The 23,725-nt window shown below is 40.3% G+C and overlaps 1 protein-coding gene across 2 annotated transcripts in view; it reads right to left on the reverse strand.

Annotated features, from left to right (window-relative positions):
- The window catches only part of fchsd2 (FCH and double SH3 domains 2), a 62,780-nt gene that overhangs the window by 4,223 nt on the left and 34,832 nt on the right, over positions 1–23,725 (reverse strand). Inside the window, exons 9-21 of one of the 2 annotated variants that reach the window (XM_004075794.4) lie at positions 21,271–21,393; positions 20,043–20,138; positions 19,306–19,380; positions 16,703–16,819; positions 16,485–16,589; positions 12,488–12,577; positions 12,334–12,396; positions 7,664–7,798; positions 6,074–6,157; positions 5,791–5,968; positions 4,297–4,520; positions 1,468–1,660; positions 1,301–1,389 (exon numbers count right to left, since the gene is read on the reverse strand). In XM_004075794.4, coding sequence (XP_004075842.1) covers positions 1,301–1,389; positions 1,468–1,660; positions 4,297–4,520; positions 5,791–5,968; positions 6,074–6,157; positions 7,664–7,798; positions 12,334–12,396; positions 12,488–12,577; positions 16,485–16,589; positions 16,703–16,819; positions 19,306–19,380; positions 20,043–20,138; positions 21,271–21,393 — 1,572 coding nt within the window. The remainder of the gene's footprint in view (positions 1–1,300; positions 1,390–1,467; positions 1,661–4,296; positions 4,521–5,790; positions 5,969–6,073; positions 6,158–7,663; positions 7,799–12,333; positions 12,397–12,487; positions 12,578–16,484; positions 16,590–16,702; positions 16,820–19,305; positions 19,381–20,042; positions 20,139–21,270; positions 21,394–23,725) is intronic. The other variant, XM_011482766.3, reaches the window with a different exon arrangement.

A 23,725-nucleotide genomic window follows, 5' to 3' on the forward strand; every position in this document is an offset into this window, starting at 1 on the left:
ATCTCTGGCTCTGGGTGCCTCCGTGGCGGTCCTGCTGGCCCTGGCCTGGGTGGCGGATGTTATCGCCCGGGGGGCGGTTGTCTTCTATCTGCTGCCGTGCGGGTGTTGGAGGGGTTCTAGCTGCCGCTGCTGCTGCGCCAGGGGTCTTGGTGAGGGGATGACTGGGCACTCTCCCTCCTTCTTCTGACATTCCATCATCCACTTTAGAAGAACATAAACACTCACTTGAGCACAGATGTTAGCTCACCTTTGCACTAACATTTTGCGTGATTGAATGAAACGTTTCACACTAGTTGGTTTGAAGGCATAGGTATGCATGTGTGAATATGATTAGGATTGTGTACATGCTGACATGTGAACATTTTTGGAGCGAACAGGTATGTTCACAACATCTGAGTGTGTGTCTGGACAGGCCCCACCCCTTCTAGATAGGTATTACATCTGAACCTCAATGTAATGAGTATAACCATCCAGAAACTTGTTGTTTTATGCTGCTTCATGGTTTTACCCCCCCCCCCCCCCCCTTTCTATAACCACCCTCCCACCCCCCCCTCTCTAACATCCCTCTTTCTTCTTCCCTTCTTTCCTTTTCCGTCCAGTCCAACACAAAAGATTTTCAAATATGATTAAAATGAATGAAGTTTGGCCTCAACTACAAAAGGAGTTTATTCAGACATACCTCTGGTTTGTCTGAAGATTTATAACCCCTGTTGTTAAAGTAAAATATGTCCAACACAAGAGGCCTTCAGCTCTCATCTGTTTGCCCAGCTGTTGGACAGGACAAGTAAAAAAACAAAAAATAAAAAAAACGTATTGATCCTGGTGTTCTTCGACAGCTCTTTGGACTTGGTCACAGTGGGAAGGTTGCAGTCTGATTGTTAAAAGGTGTTGGCAGGTGTATTTCAAATAACTCGAGGAGGATAGAAGAGCTTTTAAGAAGTAACAGGTTTGTGAGGGACAGAATTCTTGTTTGTTTGAAAGAGTTAAATACTTACTTTCTGCACCGTTATACAAATAAATTCTTTTAAAATCAAACAATGTCATTACCTTGACTCTTTTTGTTACATTCTGTCTCACAGTGGAAGAGCTTTTCTTACGGACCAAACTCAGCTTTTTATGAGGAACAAACCACAAAATCTGTGACGGATGAATAATTTTTACTCCACTGCACATCTACTCTACATTCACGTTGTAAAAGCCCTTTTGGAGACTGGCTGACACCTCATCTTTGCTACCCATCATCAAAGCAATCCCATCATCTGTCACCTTACAGACGCGTTTTAAACCGTTTTATACTAACAGGTCGAAGTTTGCCGGGTCCTCCTTCAGGGGTGAACCGTAGAGGCTGAGTAAACCCCGGAGACACCGGACTGCGGCCAGAGCTTTGATCTGAAGCGAGAGATGACAGATTAGCAGAGAAAAAAACCCAAATGGTGTCTTCAGATGAAAGCTGCTAGTGCGTCTTACTGTGAGAGGACAGCTGCCCTTTGTACGATGCTGCAGGCAGTGGAAGCTTGTGCTCCCCGTTGAGTGCAGATGAGGGGGAGCGCGGCAGAGGAGGGGGGGTGGAAGTCTCCGGGCTGGTGAAAGGGCTGATGGGAGGCTGATCGTACAGTGGGAGAGGCAGCAGAGACGACTGCAATTTTACAGATGGAGAAATCTAAAAAAGGTCAAATAAAAGTTAGAACCGACTTTTGACTTCACTGTAAACTATGGAAACGTGTTGAAGAGCATTTCAAATATTTTTAAGCAACTTTATTTCCCCCAACTGACCAGCTGAATGGGTGTCGTTTGGATTTTATCTGGTGCCAGTGCCAAAAATTAAAAATGGCACCACTGTTTTTTTAAAACATGTGCTAGAATGCTTCAATTTATTCTTTCTGACAGTCTGCACCATTGAGAGTAATGAGAACTGGACTGTTTGAAATAAATAATCTTATCAAAATAGGGAAAATAATCGTAGTTTTAGTTTCTAATTTCTAAGGCGCCTGTTTTTGCAGTGTGGGTCTAATGAGATCCGTATAGTATGGCATACCACACAGATTAATCTTCTCACTTCCTGAGAACATCTAAAAGACTTTCTGAACTACAATAACCTCCTAATAAGACATTAAAGATCCTAAAAGTTGTTGTTTGATGTGTTGTGTCTACAGGCTTGTGGGAAGGGAGAGGCTGCATCCTTCCTCTCTTTAGGCCACAGATAAGAGCGTTTTTATAATTGTCGTGGCGTGTTTTTCATCAGAGTGCAGGAACATGGCTGTTTGTGAGCTGCACCGCCGCTGACAGATCAGCCAGACAGCAGACAGGAAGGGGGGGAAGCTGTGGCTTATGGGGGCACAGCGGATGACACTCCAGGTTTGGGTTTTCTTCTCCTTTGAGAAGCTTCCTTATGCCCCAAACATCCCCTTTACCCTCGTTTCTATAGATGATGTCTGTGAGCTGTATTTAGTTAAAGTACACACTCTTACACATCATCTGATGGTTTTTTAATAAAAGCAAACCACAGGCAGCCCAAATGAGACCAACTGGAATAATGTCAGTGTTCAGAACAAATAAACCTTTTTTTGTTTTTGTTTGGAATACTCCTCTACCTGTTGAATCACTGTAAGAGTAAAAGCTGCTCACGATCAGAGTCTTCATCATTTTCTGAACTTCTTGTTGCCTGTTTAGCTTCATTAAATCTCTTGCTGTCTGATTTAAATCATTGACAGTGTCTCTGTGTTTGAACCGCTTTAACAAAGTGGTCCCATTTCAATGGGCGTGAATGGGACCTGGCCACAGAGAAAAAAAAATAAAACACAACCTACAGTTTAACCTTTTTATTCATATTCTTAGAGTGTATTTAGACTGAAAAACCCATTTGGTTCGGATCAAGTCTGCTTAATTTGTTCCGGATTGAGTCCTGAATCTTGTGTTTGGTGTGTATTGCCGTTAAGCAGCCTTTCCTGATTCAAACCAAAGCTTGTAAACAAAACCATGTGACTAAAAATCTTTTCACTCATTGGTCAGGAATTACAAGGGCGGGGAAATCCAACTAGAGCCAGAAAAGATGGAAGTCCTGCGCTTTGCAGTCCTTGCTGGCGTTAGTTCATTCAATCTTTATATTTTGCTCACGATTTTTTAAACGTCTGTATTAACGTCGGGCTCAACAAGCTTTTTACCTGCTTTTTTGGTCTGCTAAAGGAATGTTGCAGGACAGTTACTGGCAAGAAGACAGCTAAGAAGGTGCTACTAGGTGTTTATGACATTTAGATAAGATTGTGGGGAAAACAGTGAGAAGCCATGTGTGTCGCGTTAAAAGTTGTGTTGATGAGCCTGCATAGTTGCTGTGTCTCATCATTGTGGTGTTAGGACATTGTTGTTGAGAGAATTTTGTTCAGGAACTACAAAGCAGCTTTTAGCATGACGTCACAGCAGCGCTGGGCTCATGAAACGTAATGAGACACAGAAAAGCATGCAAGAAGAGTTTTCAGCTGTGTTAAAATAAACATTCTAACAAATAAACAGTTAAACTCTTTTCTGTGTTTGATAACATGGCAATCTTTGCTTTACATTTAAAACTGATGTTGGTGTATAAACATCCTAATCTGTTTATTTTGGCTACGGTGGACGTTTTGGTTCAGTTGATCCGCTCCAAGAATGGATTGTATTCAGACTGAGGAATCTCAGAGAGAAACGAAGCTTAGAAACAAACCGAGACCACGTTCATAGACGGGTCTGAGAGTGGTTCCTGGTACCGGACCAGGGTCCACTTGGGTGGATTATCGGGGAACAACAAACTCTGTCTTATTTTAAGCGGACCAAACGAGTCCAGTCTGAATATACCCTTAGTCATAAAAATGTTACAGTAACCGGAAGGGGCTTTGCCTTTTGAAACAGCAGGTTTATTGTTTCCTAAAGTGGTTCCTGCACTAAATCCTAAGTACAAATAAAGTTTATAGCAGCTGCAGATGTTTTACAGAAGATGAAGATAAACCGTACCTCCAGAAATTAAGAGAAACTGGAAGCAGAAAAAAAAAAACCAATGCCCACTTCAGCCTCATACACACAACAGTCCATGAGAATATTGTCTGACATTAAACCAGTCCGTGGCCTGAAAAAAGTTGGGAACCACTGGTTTAACCTACATGTAGCAGAACAGGGAAAGCTAAAAGCAGAGACGTTCAGGCTGGTTGGACGTCCTCAAGAGTGAAACTAGAGTTCCCAAACAAACAGCAATTTACCGCCAGTATGTGTACAGAAACAATGGAGTATGATATACGTGAGTGTTTTTTGGGGTGCAGGTGGTTACAGTACCTGTCTGTCATGTGGCGCTCCCCCACCAGCTTCTCCATTCTCTGTGAGATCTTCCACAAGGACAGAAGGAAAAACTCCCACCCGTCCGTTCAGCTCCCCTTCCCAGAAGCCGTCGTCGGTTTGGGTGTCCCGGCTCAGCAGGCGGATCACGGCGCCCTCAGAGAAGGAGAGCTCCTCGTCGGCCTGGCCGACATAATCGTAGAGCGCGCGGACGAACAACGCCGCTATGGGACACAAACACGGAGAGACAGAAGGTCACCATGGCAACAGAAAGAAAACTTTCATCTTCAGATTTACAGCTGTTCATCTGTTTCCTGTACTGTACAGTTTTATTTCACCAACACAGGGGGTAAAACATTGACTGTATATGAGAACTGAACTGAGTGACTCCTCCCCACTGGCATTCCAAACAGGAAGTACCCACTGACTTCACAGACTTAGACTTCTGTAGAGAAATAAACAGCTAATACTTAGTCATTTTATTTTTCAGTATAACCATTCTTGCTCTGATACTTTTTTAACATGTTCTTAATAATCCCCTTTTTTTAAATTTTCTTTTTTTGCTGTCGTCCAAGTCATTTAAGTATAAAATGACTAATCAGATGCTCCAATAAAAGTAGGTGTCAGCCGTTCAAAACATTTGATTGATAAATTTCATGTAACCTGCATTCAAGTGGTTGGGGTGTGGACTTCCAATAAGCTCTCTCCTGATTGGTGAGAGTAGTTTCCATTGAAACATTGACTCAGACCAACTTTGACCAATACTGATGTTACTGATATTGTCTGGCTCCAATATGGCGGCGTCTGTATAATGAAAAATGGCAACTGAATTGACTTCATTTAAATGGAGCTGGAGGTAAATCCTTTTCTATGGATGATATCACATTCACTCACTCTAGTTCTCAGATAATGTCACTGGGTTATTAGGAAATATAATAAAAGATAATAGAAAGTGCAAAATATTAGATGGTTATTGGTAGGTTTTTCTTGTGGGCCTCTTTCTATTATATCCTCAGCGGAAACAAGCAAAGAACAATCAACAAACGCTCTGATTTTCTAGTTATTCTGTCATTCAGGCTATCCTGGGACAAAAAGCCTTCAGAAAAAGCGTCCAAATACACTTGTGTCAGGCAGCAAGAATTTCTAAAAAAAACGTTACTTCTAACTTCAGGGCCTTTCAGTTCTGTTGACTTTGGAAAGTTAAACTCGTGTTAGATGTCGTCTTTTGACAGTTTTACATAGATTTTTCTTCTCTTAAACAGACACAAAGCGACTTTTGGGGTTTAAAACAAAATAATAAACCAAATTCTGTTCCCACTAAATTCAAATATTGTCTTTTTTGTCTTTCACTGTGGAAATTTACTGTGAATGTAGTAACTATTAAGAAGACAATACTGAGTAAAATTGGTGGTTTTGAATTTCACAGAGCAATGACAAGAAAAGGGGAAAAATGTGTGCATTTGTGCAGCTTTCGAAGATGTTCCAGCTGCTTACTGTTTGTGTCTCCATTGACGCAGACCGCATGCAGCTCTGGCTCCGTTGAATTGGACGACGTGTGGGAGCGAGCGTCCAGCGTGGTCAGGGACTGGAGCATACTCAGTAGGCTGTTGGAAGTCGGGAACTGCAGGTATTTTTCAGGGACATAACCCACGAGACCCGTCTTGTTGCGGGCCTGGAGAAACCCAGAGAGTGCGAAAGGTCAGAGTGAGAAGGGCAACGACAAGCGGCTGTGGAAAACACAAAGCAGGTCCATGTCTATGAAAAAAGAAGTGAGCACCTTGACCCAGTCCTCCATGTCTCCATCCTCAATAACCTCCAGCATCTCCTGTTCATCAATCGTTAACTCGTCTGGCTGAGAGGCCTTCAGAGATAACAAAGAGGCAGGAAAGTCAGAAAATAGAGTTTCATGACTGACATGAGCAATAAAATTTCAATAACTTGATTTTTAAAAACCTGTCATGAGAAGACTGAGGTCTGCTCTGACCGTTCAAGTCCTACTGAATAAAGTTTCCTGTAAAAACGATGCAACACTGTGGCAAAAATACTTCTTCTCACTGTCACAGGATGCAGAGATTCATCTGACAGTGGTCCCTCTCTGCCATGTGGTTCACCTCTCACAGTCTTGTGGATTTTTTAGTGCATGCTTTGTTGTGTGCGCCTGATTTATGTGTCGTGTCTCATGTACAGCCAGAATGCATGCATGCAGATCGTTCCATGACACTGGACTTATTTTTTAATAAATTTTTGAACTTTGAAAGTTTAAACAAGAAGCACAATGTTTTTGTTTTAGTTAAGGGTATAAAGAGTGTAGAGAGGGATTTACAGCCTTAAATCATCTTTCATACTTGGGGGGGGGGGGGGGGGGAAGAGAGATGACCAGATGAAGATTGAGGACTTTAGTTTAGTTTTTCAGAGATGTTTTTGATCATGTTCTTTTTTCCTTCTGTCAGTCGCACCAGGTCTAGGTTTCCAGTCTTAATTGGCTGGTCATCTGCTTTGTCACCCTCTTGTTTCGCTATGGTTTTGGTCATATTTAAGTTTATTTATTAAATGTTTTGAGTTTCAGCCACCAAGCCCCTGCTTTCTGCATTTTGGGTCCTACACTTCCAGTCCCTGAAAGACAACTTTGTGGAATTTCGTCTATCATTTTTTTTTAACAAAAGACAAACCATGTATGCATTTGCAAACATTGTCTTCACGTAAGTTTAGCTATATATAAATTCCCCAAACAATGTAAGAAGCCAGCAGTGAATGGCGAAAACTGATCAGAAACCAGACACATTATATAGAGATAACCTAAAGAAGACTAACAGACAAAAACTCTAAAGTTGTATTGACTTTAATTTCAAACAGTTTGCTGTCTTTTTGCTTTGTTTACCTTATTGATTGACACAGAGTAAATATGTGTAAATAAATAATTTTAGTATTAAATAATAAAGAAATTGTTTGCTTGTTGATGGTGGATATTTCTTTAATAAAGGTGATCTAGGAAGCTTTTGTGGACTTTGTTTCTTTGAAACAAACTTTTGTTTAATGAAAACCTTGGTGTGTTTCTGATAAAGGTGTATAAAGTGTGTACTGAGGGGTTATAAAGCCTTAAAACACGTGTAATTATTGTAAAAACTAAGGATGACTACTTCGCAGATTTCATCTATCAGAGGTTATTTTTAGAATGTAACTCCTGAGACAAATCAGGGACCACTCTATTTGTATTTCCTATTGGAATGCAGTTAACATGTCTGACTACTACAAACCAGCAGTTTTTTAGTAATAGCAGTACTTAATCCATAAAACTTTTAAAGGGAAACAGGTGTCTTCCTGTCAGAACACAGAGGGAGCAGCTCGTGTGTCTCAGAGCTGGTCATACCTTGTATGAATAAAGCACTTTGCAGGTTAGTGGGTAGTTGCGGAGAGTTCCAGAAGGACTGGAACTGCTGTCGTCAAAAACCTCCATGTTCTCCTCCCCCTCCTCGCCCTCCTCCCGCTCCAAGTCCACCGAGCCCTTTGGACGCACACACAGAAGAAAAGCTGAAAGAGCTCCGGTCACAACCAGAGGACGGTCCTCCAGCTCAGATGATCCAGACTTTCACAACAGTCTAACATCACGGTGAACGTCTGACTCTGCGCTCTTCTAGCAGGTTCAACCATGAGAGTTCATCTGCGTCCTTCACCTGAATTGACAAGCCCTCACCTCCTCCTCCCCTCAGCTCTCCTGAAGAAAGGTGGGGAGGTACTTGCCTCTCAGATGTTGTAGCCCCCCCTTTGTTCTGTGAGAACTTCACTGGCTTAGATGAAGATCATGTGACCCAGCTAATGGAAAGATCCATCACACACAGCAAACTGACCTGCCCAGTAACAAAAGAGTGTGTTTGTGTGCGTCTTTCCAAAGCTTTCGTGCTTCGTCATCACATTTCTGTTTACAGGGTAAACTCTCCACGTCTGCAGAACTAAACAACAGTTTTTAAGTCTCATCTCCTCCGTTTTATTCTAAAATAGAAATGTAAACCTTCAAGCTGGTCTAAGGGCTGTGAGGCCAGTTGACTTTTTACTTTACATTTTCTGTCTTGTTTTGTTTAATCTCAGTTTTAATGATTCTGCCTCCCTGCTGTTCACAGTGTCTAACCATAGTATAGCAGCAGTTATAGTTCAGTTCTAAATCCCTCATAGTTTGTAAAAAGACCCATTCCGATGAAAACTGTGTTTTTGGTGTTCCTAGCATATTATTTTGGCATGTTTCTGATAATGGAGGACATACATAAAGAACAATAAGCTTAGAATCCCGTTTCTAAATATTTCTCTATTCAAATCGTTGTGAATCAGGACCGAAGGAAAAAATTCCATTTGAAAAAGGCCACAAGCTCCCTGCTCTGCTCCATTCTGATGCATCTGCTTACAGACGACTAGATCCATGTATGGCCACGTTTTCCTTGTCTGAGCAGAGATCTGGATCCAAACTGTACGGCTGGATAGCTCCGATAACACTCGCCATTTTTATTGCACTGGTAATGTTAGGTTGGTGGTTTGATGGGTTGTACGCTAAAGGGAGAGCACGGAAAACAGAGAGCTCTTAGTGAGGGGTAGTAAAGGGGGGTGGGGTTTCTTCGCACCAACAGTCCCGCCCCCAACTCAGAGGCGAATTTCTTAAAAACTCCTGCTGTTCTGCAGACACTATGTCCTAGAAAACGACACAGGTTTTTCTTTTTTCCTTTTTATTTTCAGAGTATTAATTGTGTTCTTTTGTGTGGATAGTTTGGCCCGGGGGCGACATACTTATGTGTGACTTATATGCGAGGTGTTTTTTCTTTAAATAAGTAGCAAGAGCCAGTAGAGGGCGCTGTATGTGTGTGTATCAGTATTGAGTAGACGGCAGAAGCACCACCCAGTCTTCTGCAGGGATTGGCAAAATTTTTCCCAAGCGACACAGGGAATGAAGAATTTAACAAATGTAATATTTTAAAGTGATGTGAAGAATGTAGTTGACCTGTTGCCATGTTCTTTATGGTTATCTTTATTTTTATTCATCTGTTGGACTCATACACTAGATTTCTTCTATGTTTCGTAAGGCTAAAAAAGTTTCAGAGTGCAGTTTAAGATTCAGTCTATGATTGTTATCTTTTTCATTGTTATGATTTACCTTTCAACATGAAAAATCTATTCTTGCATGTATTTTCTGGCTTAGGCGATTTATAACCCAAAAATAATATGATAATGATAATTAAAAGACCACCGGTAATACTTTCAAAAGATGTTCAAAGTGGAACTTTAAATAACCTTTGGTTGTCATCGTAAAGCAGGGGAAAAAGTTTTTCAAAAGCCGGAGTGTTCTTCAGTCCAGATGTGAGCTAACAAGTCAATATTTTTATTCATCTGTTTTTTAGAGATTTAGACATTTGCAGCCTCTTAGCTTAAAGTTTAATTTAGAAATGTACACTAAATATATATTTTGCTTTCATTTTAAAGACTTAGAGGTCAAATGTATGTATACTTCAGATTAGGTTTTCTGGTGCTTTAACTTTGGTTTGTGTGCAGGTTTTAGTGCCTTCTGGTTCCTCAGTTGGTTAGTTAGTTTGCTGCATCACATGATTCTCATTCAGTTTTACAGCAAAGCTCTATCAGGAGAATTTCTGCAGTAAAATGACCAGCGTTCATCTCAATAACAACCGAACAAATCCAGTTTCTCTGTGTTGGATCCACTAAAGATGGGACTAACGATTATTGCCACAAGGAACAGGAAGGTTTGCAGAAATAAGAGTAGAAGAAGTGAGGCTATAGAGGATCTCAGCATCTGACTGGTTGGTTACACAAAGAGAAATTTTTTCATTTGTTTTTTTGTTCGAGTATAAAACAGACTTCAGGCATCAGAACCTGAAATAAAATCTCACTCAGCCTATTTTCTGATTTCACAGCCCCTCATCATTGTCACCTCCGCCTCCCATTTTACCTCCGCGTTCTCACCTTGACACGACTCTTCCTCACCCCTCCCACCTCTTCTCTCCTCAACTCCATTTTCCCTCCTTCAGTAGTTGTCTTCCTAATGCTCCATCTTGCTGTGCATAACTCCATCTTTTATCCTCGCTCCTTTCATTTATCTGCACAAAGACTCCCCCACCCCCCATATTCAGGATCTCTCAGTTTTTTGGGTGATATCTGCACCATCATGTGAGCAGAATGTCAAACGACTGATGGACCAGAACATGTTTCACCTCTGATGGGAAGATAAAGGAGCGCTGACCCGGAAAAATCTTTCCCTTCTGTAGAGTAGATGTGGAGGGAAAAAAAGAAACTTAAATTCTGAAGATTAAACTTCATTTTAAACAATTTATTTTGTCCTCTTTAGAAAAATAAAATAAATGTTTCATCTGAAGATATCTAAACAATTAGACTAAATTTTTTAAATATATTACTTTTAATTAGTTATTTTATTTCTTAAATTTCTTTTTGTTGTTTTTTGTTGGGTTCATTACTCTGTTATAAGATTATATTAAAAGTTGTTTTCTTTGAAATGTTACTAATAACGTGTTCATAATAAAAATAAATAAATAATAATTAAACAAAATTATAAATAATAAGTATTAATTGAAATTTTTAGATATATTTCACTGGAATAATGAAGCATCTGCAGTTTACTTGTGCAGCACTGAAAAACATAAACATGTGCACGACTCAGACCAACACTCAGTTTACTGTTGCTTAAATATTCATGAGGTAAAGCAGCAGTCTGTGAGTGTCGGTAATTCTAGAGGACAGGAAGGTTAAACTTCAGGCCTGATCTTACCGTCTATTTCCCTCAGAAGGAGACTTTTCATCCCAAACTTGGAAATTATCTCAAAGAAGGAATATGATGTAATGATGAGACATTTAGATGAGAGTTTGCAGTTCAACCTTTGACCTACTAAGACAGGAGTGCAGTGATGTGTTTGTAAAGATCATGGATGAGGTCAAATCAGGATCATCTTGAAGAGAATTTGAAAAACAGATTGTTAACTTGGAAGAAGAAAAAACGAACATTTGAAAACAGTTTTAAGCTAGAGAGAACACATTGTGAACTTGAAATAAATATTTAAAACTAAAAGAAAAATTAAACTTAGCTGTGAAACTAAAACTTTTACCAAATGAAGAATAATATTTGGAACAGCTGCTGTTTCTTATTTTCAGCTTTTATTTTTGCCCCCCCCCCCCCCCCCCATTACCTTCAGTCCTTAATTTACAGTTTCAATTCAGACTTTTGGAGTTGATCCTAAATGTTTGTAGGGGCGGGGCTTTCAGCCCATTGGCTATCAGGACATGACTGACATAGCGTGATAGAGGTTAAAGTCTCTAAAATGTCTGTTGTTGGAGCCGCCAATGTCATCTCTACTGTGGTCTGTGTAGTAGTGATAATGCTCCCAAAGTTTGGAAAAATACCAAACAGCAGCTGTTACAAAGATTTATCATTTGATAACAGTTTTTTATGCATAGTTTTTTCACTCAAGATTTCAAAAAATGTACATTTTCAATTTTTTTGAGTTTACTTTTTTCTTCTTCAATTTTTAGATATTTCCTTTAAATTTGCAATGTGACCTTAGAAGTTATTTTTTAACTACAATCTGGTTTTTCATTCAATTTACGCTGATGAATAATGTTTTCCTTGAAGCAGAACGTAACTTCATGCAACACAAACAGGCAGACGGAGACAGCAGGAAAAAAAGACTGGAATCATAACTGAAGGCGTGTCGCTCCAACCATCCAGCCAAGTCAAAGCAAAGTTATTTTCTGCTTTAGATCATCTGCACTAATGTCAGGTTTTTCAAACTCTTTCAGTCAAGAAGGAAATCTGGTGCCGCTGAGTGCTAAAGAGCGTCTGTGCTCTAACACATGAATGGATGAAGCTGAACAGCAGCTGTTTGTGTGAGAACTTCAGAAGAACTAAGAAAAAGCGCTGTGGCCTAAAAAGGTTCCAGCTAAAAGGAGGCTCAGTTCTGCAGCTCCAAATGTTTTCACAGGCTCCTCTGCGTTGACTTGGCAAGAAAGCGAAAGCTCTGAGGGGGAGTGTCTCACCGACAGTGAGGGACCGTGGGAAGTGAAGCTGGCCCAACGTTCATTCTCCAGCTCCTCCATCACCTACAGCACGCGCAGAGACAGCGCCCGTTGGTTCAGGGAGTGTTTGCAACATTCACATCATTCCTTTCAGCTTATCACAGTTAGCACTCACCTGGTTCATGGCACTTTTCAGCCAGGTGTCCACGGCAACTCCCACTTGTCGAAGAAGATCCAAACGAGCTTCAGCTTTCAACTTTATGGTCTTTGGAAAGAAAAAAGGGTTTGGAACGTTAAAAAAGAAAGTTTTCTCTTCTGAATGGTCAGCATAGATCCAACAAACTGAATGAAACTCCATCGCCCAGGATGCTCCTGGGTAGGGATGGGTACCGAGCCCCGGTATTGAACGAGCCCCGGGCAACATTCTTCAAGACCGCTGTATAGTTAAGATCTGACCTCTGACATCTGCTATCGGTACAGGAGAAGTCGCTTTTTTCGTGTCCCACAAGATATAAACGTTATCTGCCATATTTAACTCACCAAGGCAATTATTTTTAATAATTAATGATGACATTAATTTCGCTATTCTCGCTGAAGAGGAGAGGTCTGTCTGGCAATTTGTGTGCAAGGGGGGGAGGGCTGTTGTTCAGACAGTACGCGGCACGCGCACACACGAACGCTACCAAAGATATACGATGGTGAAAGAGCTAAACGGTCTAAAATGCAGATCTTTCCTCCTTGGGCTGCGGCTCTCTGTGCTTTTGTAAAATAACTATCATGTTCTCAGATTGTCGTGATGCCTTTAACATCGTCGGGTAGAGCGAGCAAGCAGGAGGAATAGAGCAGCGTGAGCACGCGAAGGGGCGTGTCTGCAGCTATGAACGGCGACCAGAGTCTATTATGGGACGGAACGTTTTTCTGGAGAGACAGTCAGCGGGGATCTCGTAGGGGACACATGAACACCCTCCCAAAAAAATCCTTTTATCCCCCTAGACTAAAACCACCCATTTCCGAGTAAAATTAATTACATTTGTGTCAGGGTGCCCCTATTATCCTGTCACCTTGCTGCTACGATGACCGTATGTTGAGCTGTCTGTGTAGAACACGCTGGAGGGGGGGTTGCACACAGAGGAAAACAACGAACAGGTAGAGACGCGGGGGCGGGGCTTAGACTCACCGCTTATGATTCCAGACAAACTAACAGCTGTTTGCTAATAAAAAAATTATTGTTATCCATAAAATTAAAATACTTTATTGGGTTTACTGGATTTAAAGAAAAAAAAAATAGAAAGGAGTCTGCATCAAAGTGAATCTGTTTCCATCATCTCATTCATCTTAACTCTGGGTGTTTGACAGACAGAAAAGTCTATTCAAGGTGGTGGAAAATGGACAAAAGATCAAAGGAAACATCACACTCATAAAGAATAAAAATAATTTAATTAAATAATTAAATAAATATCCTGACAGCATTTTGAATCAATACAAGTATTGCCAAATGAACTATGGTATTTTGTATTGTAACATTATCATGTATAAAGTATTTTTTTTTTTAAACTATGTTGTTGCATAATGAGTAAATAAAACACTTTATGTTTTTAATTTGTTATTTATTTATTTTTCATCCTCAAAAAGTATCCATAAGAGTATCGTTAAAATACCGGATCGATAAGCAGTATCGACAAGAGTAGTAGTATCGTTAAAACCTTAACGATACCCATCCCTACTCCTGGGTATTTCTGAATAAGCAGAATCTATTCAATTCCTTGACTCTCTTTTTCCTCGCAGAGGGGAGCAGCCACATCTAATGGGGAGCACAGGTGTGTCCTGCAGTTCTCTTGTACGACCACCTCAAGGGATGACATGTTAATGGAACGTACCATTGTCGTGCGTGTGGTAAGCGTATTGTAAAGTATTTGTCAGGCACGTTGGATGCACTCATGACGTACGGATGAGGCTGTCATACGGTGCCTTTACACCACACTCTAGTCGCTATAAGGTGTGAGCACTGGCTCCATACTGACAAGTTCCACATACACACTGTGCATGTGGAACTTGTCAGTAGGAAACTCCACACAAACTACACTAATCGTTTAACTTCCTCATGAATAACAGTCTGACAAAAAGCACTGATTTATTACATGAACATCACTAACTGGCTCCTTGAGAAGTGCGCAGGATTTGGGGATATTGAAAATGGGACAAATCTTTACAACACACCTGCTTCTCACCTGTGTTCATTACAATCTGTTGTCTGCAGCATACCAATAAAAAAAATGTGCATGAACATTTTCTCTCTATGGGTCCCATACAGGTTTGCCCCGCAGACAGCACGTATCCACCCGTGAGGGCAGTAGCCACTAAAGTTAAAGACAGGGGGTATGTGTAGATGACAGCAAACGTTAGAGGAATGCTGAAAGTTGCCTCCCCTGCTTTCACAGCCTCTTCCTCTGTGTGATTACATTGGAACCATCCTGTCTATTCCAGCATTTTTCCTTTTTTAGAACATGGTACCCTCCAAGCTGGCAACACTAAATAGACACTGAGACCCACCTGACCACCACATTTACTGTTATGTCAATACAATCAATTACTTCAAAAGAGATGTTTTTGTCATCATTTTAAAGAACTGATTGTCTCTTGAGATCCATAAAGGACACATGGTGTCATGAGCATGATTTATTTCCTCTGTGATGAACTGAATGCTGTTTTCTTCACATTCCCTTTCAGTTGAAACCTAAAAATCCTAATTTCTTTCTGTTAAATCCACACTTGGATTTTTGGTTGATAATGAAACAGAACCTTTGAAAGGCTCAGCTAAAGGAAATGAGTTCATGTCAAAGGATCGTTGGCGCCATCACCATCCAGATAAAAGTACCATCTCGAAGCATGAATGTCTTCTGTCTGTTTCATATGATGAGCTGAGAGCTCATCATTTCTATCCAATGAGCTCTTTAAATATTCATCAGCACAGGGAAGGCAGTTTTGGGCCTAATGAGAGTAGGAGAGGCAGCATTCATTTAGAGGCTGAGATCATTTGATCACTGGTTACACAAATTCCAGTTCCAGTTCAGTTAAGAAAAGTTTGGAAATTCTGTTCTATTTAATACGACAGCAGAAATCGGGAAGATACCAGTGCTTTAATGAGGACGGGGGATGAGCTCCCAGAGGCTGAAGAGCAGACAGTTATAGGTTAGAAAAAGAAGAAATGAACAAATAATGGTAAATCAAAGTATAACTTTCCCTTAAAATTTACATTTTGTTCATTGAAATGTCAAAGCTCTAATCCTTTTAAGTTGACTTGTATCAAACCTTCTTCAAGTCAATATTTCCAGATAAAGGACAGTAAGCATTTTAGAAGTGTTGAAGATCCACGTGATCAGACAAAATTTGTCCTTTAATCAAAAGGAACCTTGGACAGCAACATTAGTCTAAATCCTACAGGTTTTCTGCCTCTCTGTACACTGTTGAATTTTTTTCCTCTGTTTTTTTCTTCAAAAGTCCATGATAGCATTAAATCAATCAAATCAAGTGAAATTGCAAACTGGATAAAGCTATTGACTGTATCTGAGAACTGTGGGGTCCGGCAGGCTCCACTCACTTTTAATGAGGTTGTGATAGGTCAGTTTATTTCTTGAAGAATTTAAACTACAGAAAAAATATAATAAAAAAAACAGGATCATCAAGAACATGTTAAAAAAGGTATCAGAGCAAGAATGGTTTTTCTGATAAATAGAATGAGTAACAGCTGTTTATTTCTCTGTAGAAGTCTATGGGGTTTTGGCTTCTTGGAGCCAGCGGGTACTTCCTGTTTGGAACATCAGGGGACACTCAGTTCAGTCCTCATATTCAGTCAATGGGATAAACCTGTGACCTTCCATGGTTTTTCCATAGATTCTTTAAACTATTCTAAATACACAGATTATTTTTAATGATTTTATTATCAGAACTGAAACACATTGAAGGTGGACTAAATTCTTTACATTCAGATAATTTTTAAGAAAAAAAACACTGTTACGGTAGGTTGGCCTTAATGAAAGAAAGGAATAGACTAAACTGGAAGAAACCAACAAGGGAATCGTTTGATGTATATATTATATAGTGTGGCAGAACTTGATGAACCAGCCCCCCAATAGTGATATAAAAACAGATGTAAGAGCATTGGAGTCACAGACCTCAGCTTTGCGCATCATCTCTTTGGTGTCTTCTATCTTCAGCTCCAGCTCCAGTCTGCCCTGCTCAGTGGGGGGCAAACCGTGACTTTCACACTCCTCCAGAGACTAAAAGCAACACAAGCAAACCTTCAGACGGAAACGGAGTATGGAGAACGTGAACTCCATCCATGAGATGAAGTAGAAGTTTTTCTGCGGGTTCATCCGCAGGTTAGTCTTACTCTCTTGAAGTGAATGATGTTCTTGTGCTCTCTGGCCACTCTGGTGGCCCATTTTCTGGCCTCTTTGTTCAGACTGTGTTCCTCCGTTGTTCCTGACTCAGACTCCAGCTGTCGACTCTGCACACACGAACGCACGCACGCACACACACACAAACACACCATCGTTTAGCTTTTTAACAGTGTGTAAAACTGTAAAAGCTCGAAAAAGTGACAACTTGATTGTTTTTCTTCATTATTATCTGTTCAAACTTTTGATTCTCATGAAGGATAATGACTCTGTTTCAATGTGGTTTTATTCAAGTTGTGTAGAAAACAAGCACAAGGTTCATGTTAGGTTATGTTATTCTGTTTTCTTAAAAATATAAGTTCTTTTTTTTCTGAAATGAAAATCCGTTTTAAGGAGCTTTTAGGACCCAAGAATCACATAAACCCTTGTGTTTTTAATCAGTATGCCCAACTAATTCCAGGTTCTCTTTCTGAAATCTTTGGAAAACCTAATTTCAATTCATGCATTATAGAAAAAAGTGTTAAATATCTTTGTCAGAATCCAGATGAAATCCTTTGACTTCCCCTTTAAAAACCAACACCAGACAACAAACATGCAGCACAAAAGGCTGTCTGTACATTACAATGCAAAACAAACCCATTCATTACAATTCAGTGACACTTCAGCATAAATCCAGCAACACATAAATGTTAAAGAAAAAACCAAGCAGCGGAGATTTACTGTTAAATTCTAAGTGGGGTTTCAGGGTTTCAGATTACAGATTAGGTTAGAGTGAAATACAATGTGGATAAGTGATATTCCTATCATGATAATTTTAAAAAAAATACAGACATTTTCCCATAACAGATATTGAATGGAGTAACAAGGAACACACTGATGCAAAAATAAACTCCAAGTGAAAACACGATGGATGATACTCAAGTCAACCCCACATTTGACTGGGCACTGAGGGTCCCATTCCTGCATGTTTTCCTGCATACCCTGCTCTGGCATGTTTCAATTGGCTGGACACACCTGAACCAGGTAATCAGCCATGTGTAGGGCAAGGATATCTAGAAATCATGCAGACACACCGGCACTCGAGGCCTGAAATTGCCCACCCCTGCAGAAACGTCAACAACTTTTTCACTAGGGATCTTGGAATAGTTCTCTTGTAAGCCATTCCAGCAGTCTAGCTTTAACATTGAGAATCCAGTTAGATCATGGACATATGAAGTACATCACAATGACCTCAGAGTTGTGGTTCAAGCACTTTAGAAACAACAACAACGTCACAATAACAGTCTTTTAGACGACTGTGCAGAGCAAGTGTGTTATTGTGAAGGAGCGGGGCTTAAAGGATGCCATCACAACATTACAAGTGTGAGAATGGGCGGGACCACATATACTGATGGTAGTTTAGGCTTTAAAGATAAGACCCTGAAATGTTGTGTCTCCTGTACAGAATGTGTTCGGCTCGCCACATTGACATAAATCTTCAATTGTGAGAAATCTTTGTTTTCATTTTATAATACTGGAGTAACTTTTCTGAAGGTTTGAATTTTGTGAGAAAAGTGTGGAAATATGAAAAAAAAGATGCATCAAGTGTGTAGTGAGGGGTTTTACAGCTTAAACATCTATAATACTACTTCATGGATTTCACCTATAGCAGGTTATTTTAGAACCTAGCTCTAGCGATCAATAAAGGAACATTATATATTCAAAATACTGCCCCTAAATGGCCAGCGCTTCATAGATGCATGGCTTTTTGCTCACTTGAGTGTGAATGCAAATAAGACTTAATAAAAGTGAGAAATTGTCCTGCCTTGGTCGGATTTCTCCTGGTGAATCTTTATCTTTCACAACAAAAGTGATGCGTTTGCCTGATGAGGTGGCTTTACTCATCAATGCCATTGTTTAGTCAGAAGTCAAAATGCATTAGAAACGTATACAAATTCAAGAACATTAATGGTTTCAAATGTACTTTACATCTGCAGCAACACAATGAGAGCGTTTCTTCTGTGACATTATTATAACTTTGATGGCCAAGATCATGAGTTCGAATGACTTTTGCAGGTTCTCCTCACAGCATCAGGTCATTTGTTTATCTTGGTTTAATTCTGATTCGGAATCAAAAGACTCACAAAATATTTAAGATTTACAAATACAATTTCCTATTGGTTCACGTGTAGATAAAAGATGATTTTTTAACACAATTATGCCTTTGTGATGTTGTCTGTCATTTTCATGCAAGAGGAAAAAAACTCCTATTTGTCAAATAATAAAGTCACATTTTTTGAAACCGTGAATTATTTCAGGCTTGACTTTATAAGACAAAATCTACATAGGATTTGATATTTAAACTTCAAATTTGCATCAGTTGGGTTTGTAAGGTCTAAAATTGAACATGTAATCGTTCATATACCCCTAGATAAACAAAAAAAACAGAATATACTATTTAAATTTCTGCATTAAAGCGATAAATCAAGTAAAACTTTGTCTAACTTATTTCAGTCTTTAACTGTATGCAAATGTGACCAACCCAGAGCGCTATCATATGGACTTTAGGGGACCATTTTAGGAATGAGGATGGAATGCCAACAATGGTTAAAACTACCTGTGCCAGGGTCATTCTCATGGCACTGACGGGCGACGGCTCAATGTCCACCAACTGCTCCTCCGAGCTTAGAGTCTGCCGCGCACAGACGATCAGGGGAGGGTCAGTGAGAAAAGAGTTTGGGGAAGAGTGTTAGAACAGGTTAAAGGAAAAGGAAGAAGACAAACGAGGAAGGAACAGCTTATCGGTGAGTACAGGCATCAGAGCGGCAGGCAGAAAAGATCAAAGGATAGATAAAGAGACATGGATGGAAAAGCCAGGACAGACATTCATTTGGTAGATTTTCAAAATGTGTTATATTTCTTAATAAATAGACTTTTTAGACTGGATGACTGATACAAGTAAAAGAAGAAAATTTTTGTTAAAGTTAACGGGATTATTGCATTGGAGTTTCATTCTAAATGTAGAAAGAAGTGGATGCAGACTTCATTAGAAAATTGGAGAAGTGGAATATCTTTTCTCAATACATGTAAAAACAATGAGCAATTTTAAGCATTGTTACAATTCATTTGTGATCGCTACTTATTTCTTAAATTATATCATAAATATCAAAAGCAAACGGAGGAAAGAACTCGTACTCTGCCACATTTTGTTTTTCTAAATAAACATCAGTGTTTTTTTGCTCTTGTGTTTTGGATAAAGTATGGTTCAGCTTCAAAAAGGCTCAAGTACAAACAATCCAAGGACTTTAGGCACAGCAGGACAATTGTACACTCGTGTATGCAGAAAAGTCTCACCATGTCACATTCACTGGGCTGGAACTGAAAGTCCTGTGATTTGTGAAAGACTGGGTTTTCCTGCATGAACAACTGCTGGTTGAACTCTTGAATTATCTAAGGGAAAAGAAAATTCCAATCCAAACGTTAATCCACTGCAGCCTGTTGATTAGACAAAACCAAGTTTAAACTCAAGGAGACAATCATTAAACTGTCTTAAACAGGTTTTGTTTCTGATCCCTTTCAATGGAAAGAGTGACAGTTTCATTGAACAGCATGTATGAGGTCAAAATGAGCAAGAAGAAAAATGTATGAGATGCATGATTCTATTCTAATATACAGCAGGAGTGGCGCATCACCGTTAAAGCCTTAGTCACATGGATGGATACAGGCTGTCTGTGGCTAAAAATGGTTAAATCTGTTGGGGGCACACGGGTTATCAGCAGGAAATATCAAGATCATGGACCGTTCAGTGAACCCGTACAGAGAAAATGTTCATATACAATTTTTTCTACCAGCATGCTGCGTGTGACTGGTCGTACCGAACACATATACAACACTAATAGGTATGTAAGGGGGAAAGCAAGTGACACAGGCGCAAGGATCCCATGCTGGTCACGTAAGATGTACGGTACTCACTCCTTGTTTGGAGTCTGACTGTTAGAAATAAGGAAATTAGACAATCAGAGTGTTGTTTGTGTGGAATCCTACGGGTGTATTATGGGCAATCACATGCACACCCTGTGCTTGCACAGTCGTAGGTAAACAGTAAGGGGCCAGTACTGCCACCTTACTAAAGGCTACAGCTTGGCGTAAGGACACCGTACGACACAGCATCACCCGTACGTCAGAAGTATGTGTAACTTACATTAGCCTTTTGAATGGTTCATGAACCCACATGCATGACAACGATATGTTCCATTTTCATGATGCGTCTTGAGGTGGCAGTATGAGCCTCACACCTATGCCCCCTTTAAGATGCAGCAGTTCCTCTCCATTACCCTCCATAGATCCGAACAACCCAAAAACCACAGCACCTGTATGGGTCAACCCCCCATTGACCCTGTCCATGTGACTAAGGCTTTAGGATGCACACACAAAACGTAATGTGCTAAAATAAATTACCCCATTGTTTCATGCAATCACACCCCTAATGTGAAACATCATGATGTCATCACGATGACGAGAAACCTTTCATTTAAAATAAAAGCTACTGGGCATGCACATAGCTGAGATGTTTGTGACTCACTCTGGTCGATTTCTCCAACAGAAACTGGAAGGTGTTATGTGATGTTTGAGAGGCCTCCAGCTCGGTGCGACACAGCGCTACCAGGTAGTCCTTCACATGTTCATAGATCCTCCCATCCAGAGCCTTCAGGACAAACAGGCAGACCGATGGGTTACATGCTAAACCCAACATTTATTCAGCGTTTCTTCTTCATCCATTCACATTAAAGGATAAACCACAAAGCAGGGGGCTTTCAGGGGCGAAATGAGCAAAGCTGTGGACCACAGACAGAAGAAGCTGCATTCATTTCTCAGAATGAGTCAATACTCATGAATGCAGCTTCTGAATGAACCAAAATATGTGTTTGGAGGAGCAAGTTCTCACAGCTGCCGGGGTCAGTGAATGGCTTTAGGTTGTGAGAAAAAATAAATGAATACAATAAAGACAAAAATACATTTCCTGCAAACATGTTCAGAAGCCGGGTTAAAGTGAGGTTTTAAACAGAGCTAATAAACAATGGGAGTCTGGCAAAGGAATTATGTCATGAAGGGTGGGTTGTTGGTTGACTTCAATCCACATGTTCCCTCATCATTCTGGTAACTTCCTCCTCCCCCTTTCCTCTCTTCCTGCCCTCCTCTTTCTGTCCATTTATGGTAGCACTAAAACGAAATGAGTCAGGTTCCAGAAAAAGGTTCTTTCCCGTGCTATGGCTGTTGGGTGTGTGTATGTTTTTCTGTGTGTGCGATAACGTCAAATGACTTCATCAGTTAAAACAACAATAATTACAGCACAGAGGAGCAGGAAGGAGATCATCGGTGTGCGTTTAGAGGACAGAAACAGCCATGCTGATTCCAGACAGCAGGGGGAGTCATGGAGCAGTTCCTGCCCTCATAACCAGCAGATGAACTCACCAGCCTAAGATTTGGGTTTTTATTGCAGTCTAGCATTACTTCCTCCACTCAGTCCATGCTTATGTTTCACTCCTATGTCATTTTTAAAAATATATATTTGTATTTTTTCTATTCATAGGTGACATAGGAGACAAGCTTTCATTATGGCAAATGGAGGTGAGGGACTGTTTTCTTCTACAACTTCTTCCACTTTCGGCTTCTCCCATCAGGGGTCGCCACAGCGAACAAGTCGCATGGTAAATTTGGCAATGTTTTACGCCGGATGCCCTTCCTGACGCAACCTTCTCAAACCGGGCTTGGAACCGGCAGAGGTAGAGAAGGGAACAGGGAGCAGCCCGGAGTCGAACCCAGGTTTCACGGATGGAAGGCGCCGCAAACCAGCACGAGCTAAACTGGCTCTGTTTTCTTCTACAACATTTCTAAAAATGTTGTTTCTTTCTGTTCAAGAACAAAAACTGTTTGATGATGAAACTGCAACTTTCCTATGATTCCTTAGTTCTGGAGATATTTTATTGTGTGTTTTTGGTAGTTTTAAAGACCCTATACAATGCAAAGTGTATCACAATATTCATTTCTCACGAAAACAATCCCCAAAGTGGTATTTTGATACATTCATGCATTTCTGAGCTAGCTGTGTTTAGCAAAAACTCTTTCCTTTTATATGCACAATATGTAAATCCATTCATTCATTCATCTTGTAAGCCATTTTGTTCCCTTTCGGGGTCACTGGGCTGCTGGAGCCTATCCTGGCCACACGTGGGCGGAGGCTGGGGACATCCTGGAGAGGTCGCCAGTCTGTCGCAGGGCCACAATCACACACCCATGCACTCTCACATTTACACTTAGGGACAAGTTAGAGTAACTAATTAACCAATGAAGCATGTTTTTGGATGGTGGGAGGAAGCCGGAGTCCCCCCACGAATGAACGGGGAGAAGATGCAAACTCCACACAGAAAGGTGTGGTACAGTCCACCGGCTGGAAAGTGAGACACTTTCTAAATAAGAGGGACAAATAACAAGTCGTTATCCCAGGTACTAAATCTGCTGCCCTGTCTTATGCACATCCATCTTTGCAAATGTTTGGATGTCTGCATCCACAAGGAGCAAAAGGCAGTGCTTCAGAGATGGAGTCGTCTTACTTCAGGGTAGGAAAGGTAGGAAGCTCAAGAAAATAACTACTATTTATTAATAAAATCCTTTTGTGTGCCAAAGAATACATCATCCTATACATGGGTATTGTTTACTATAAAAGGTTTAAGAATAGCATGGTATAGGTTGTTTAACATGTTCTTATGGCACTTTTTTCATGATGGAGGACATATTTAAAGAAAAATAAGCTCGAAATTGGGTTTCTGACTATTTCTTTAATCAAATATAAATGAATCATGCGCATTTTAAAAAAATGTAGTTTGAAAAAGCCTAGCCTGTATTTATGATGTCGAAAATACACTGGGTGGCCCAAAAGCTTCCTGCTCCACTCCATTCTAATGCATCCACTTGTAGACGACTAGATCCATGTACGTCTTTTCTTCGTCTGAGCTGGAATCTGGATCACAACTCTATGG

Source organism: Oryzias latipes, chromosome 13, assembly GCF_002234675.1.
Source record: "Oryzias latipes chromosome 13, ASM223467v1".
NCBI classification, from domain to species: Eukaryota; Metazoa; Chordata; class Actinopteri; order Beloniformes; family Adrianichthyidae; genus Oryzias; species Oryzias latipes.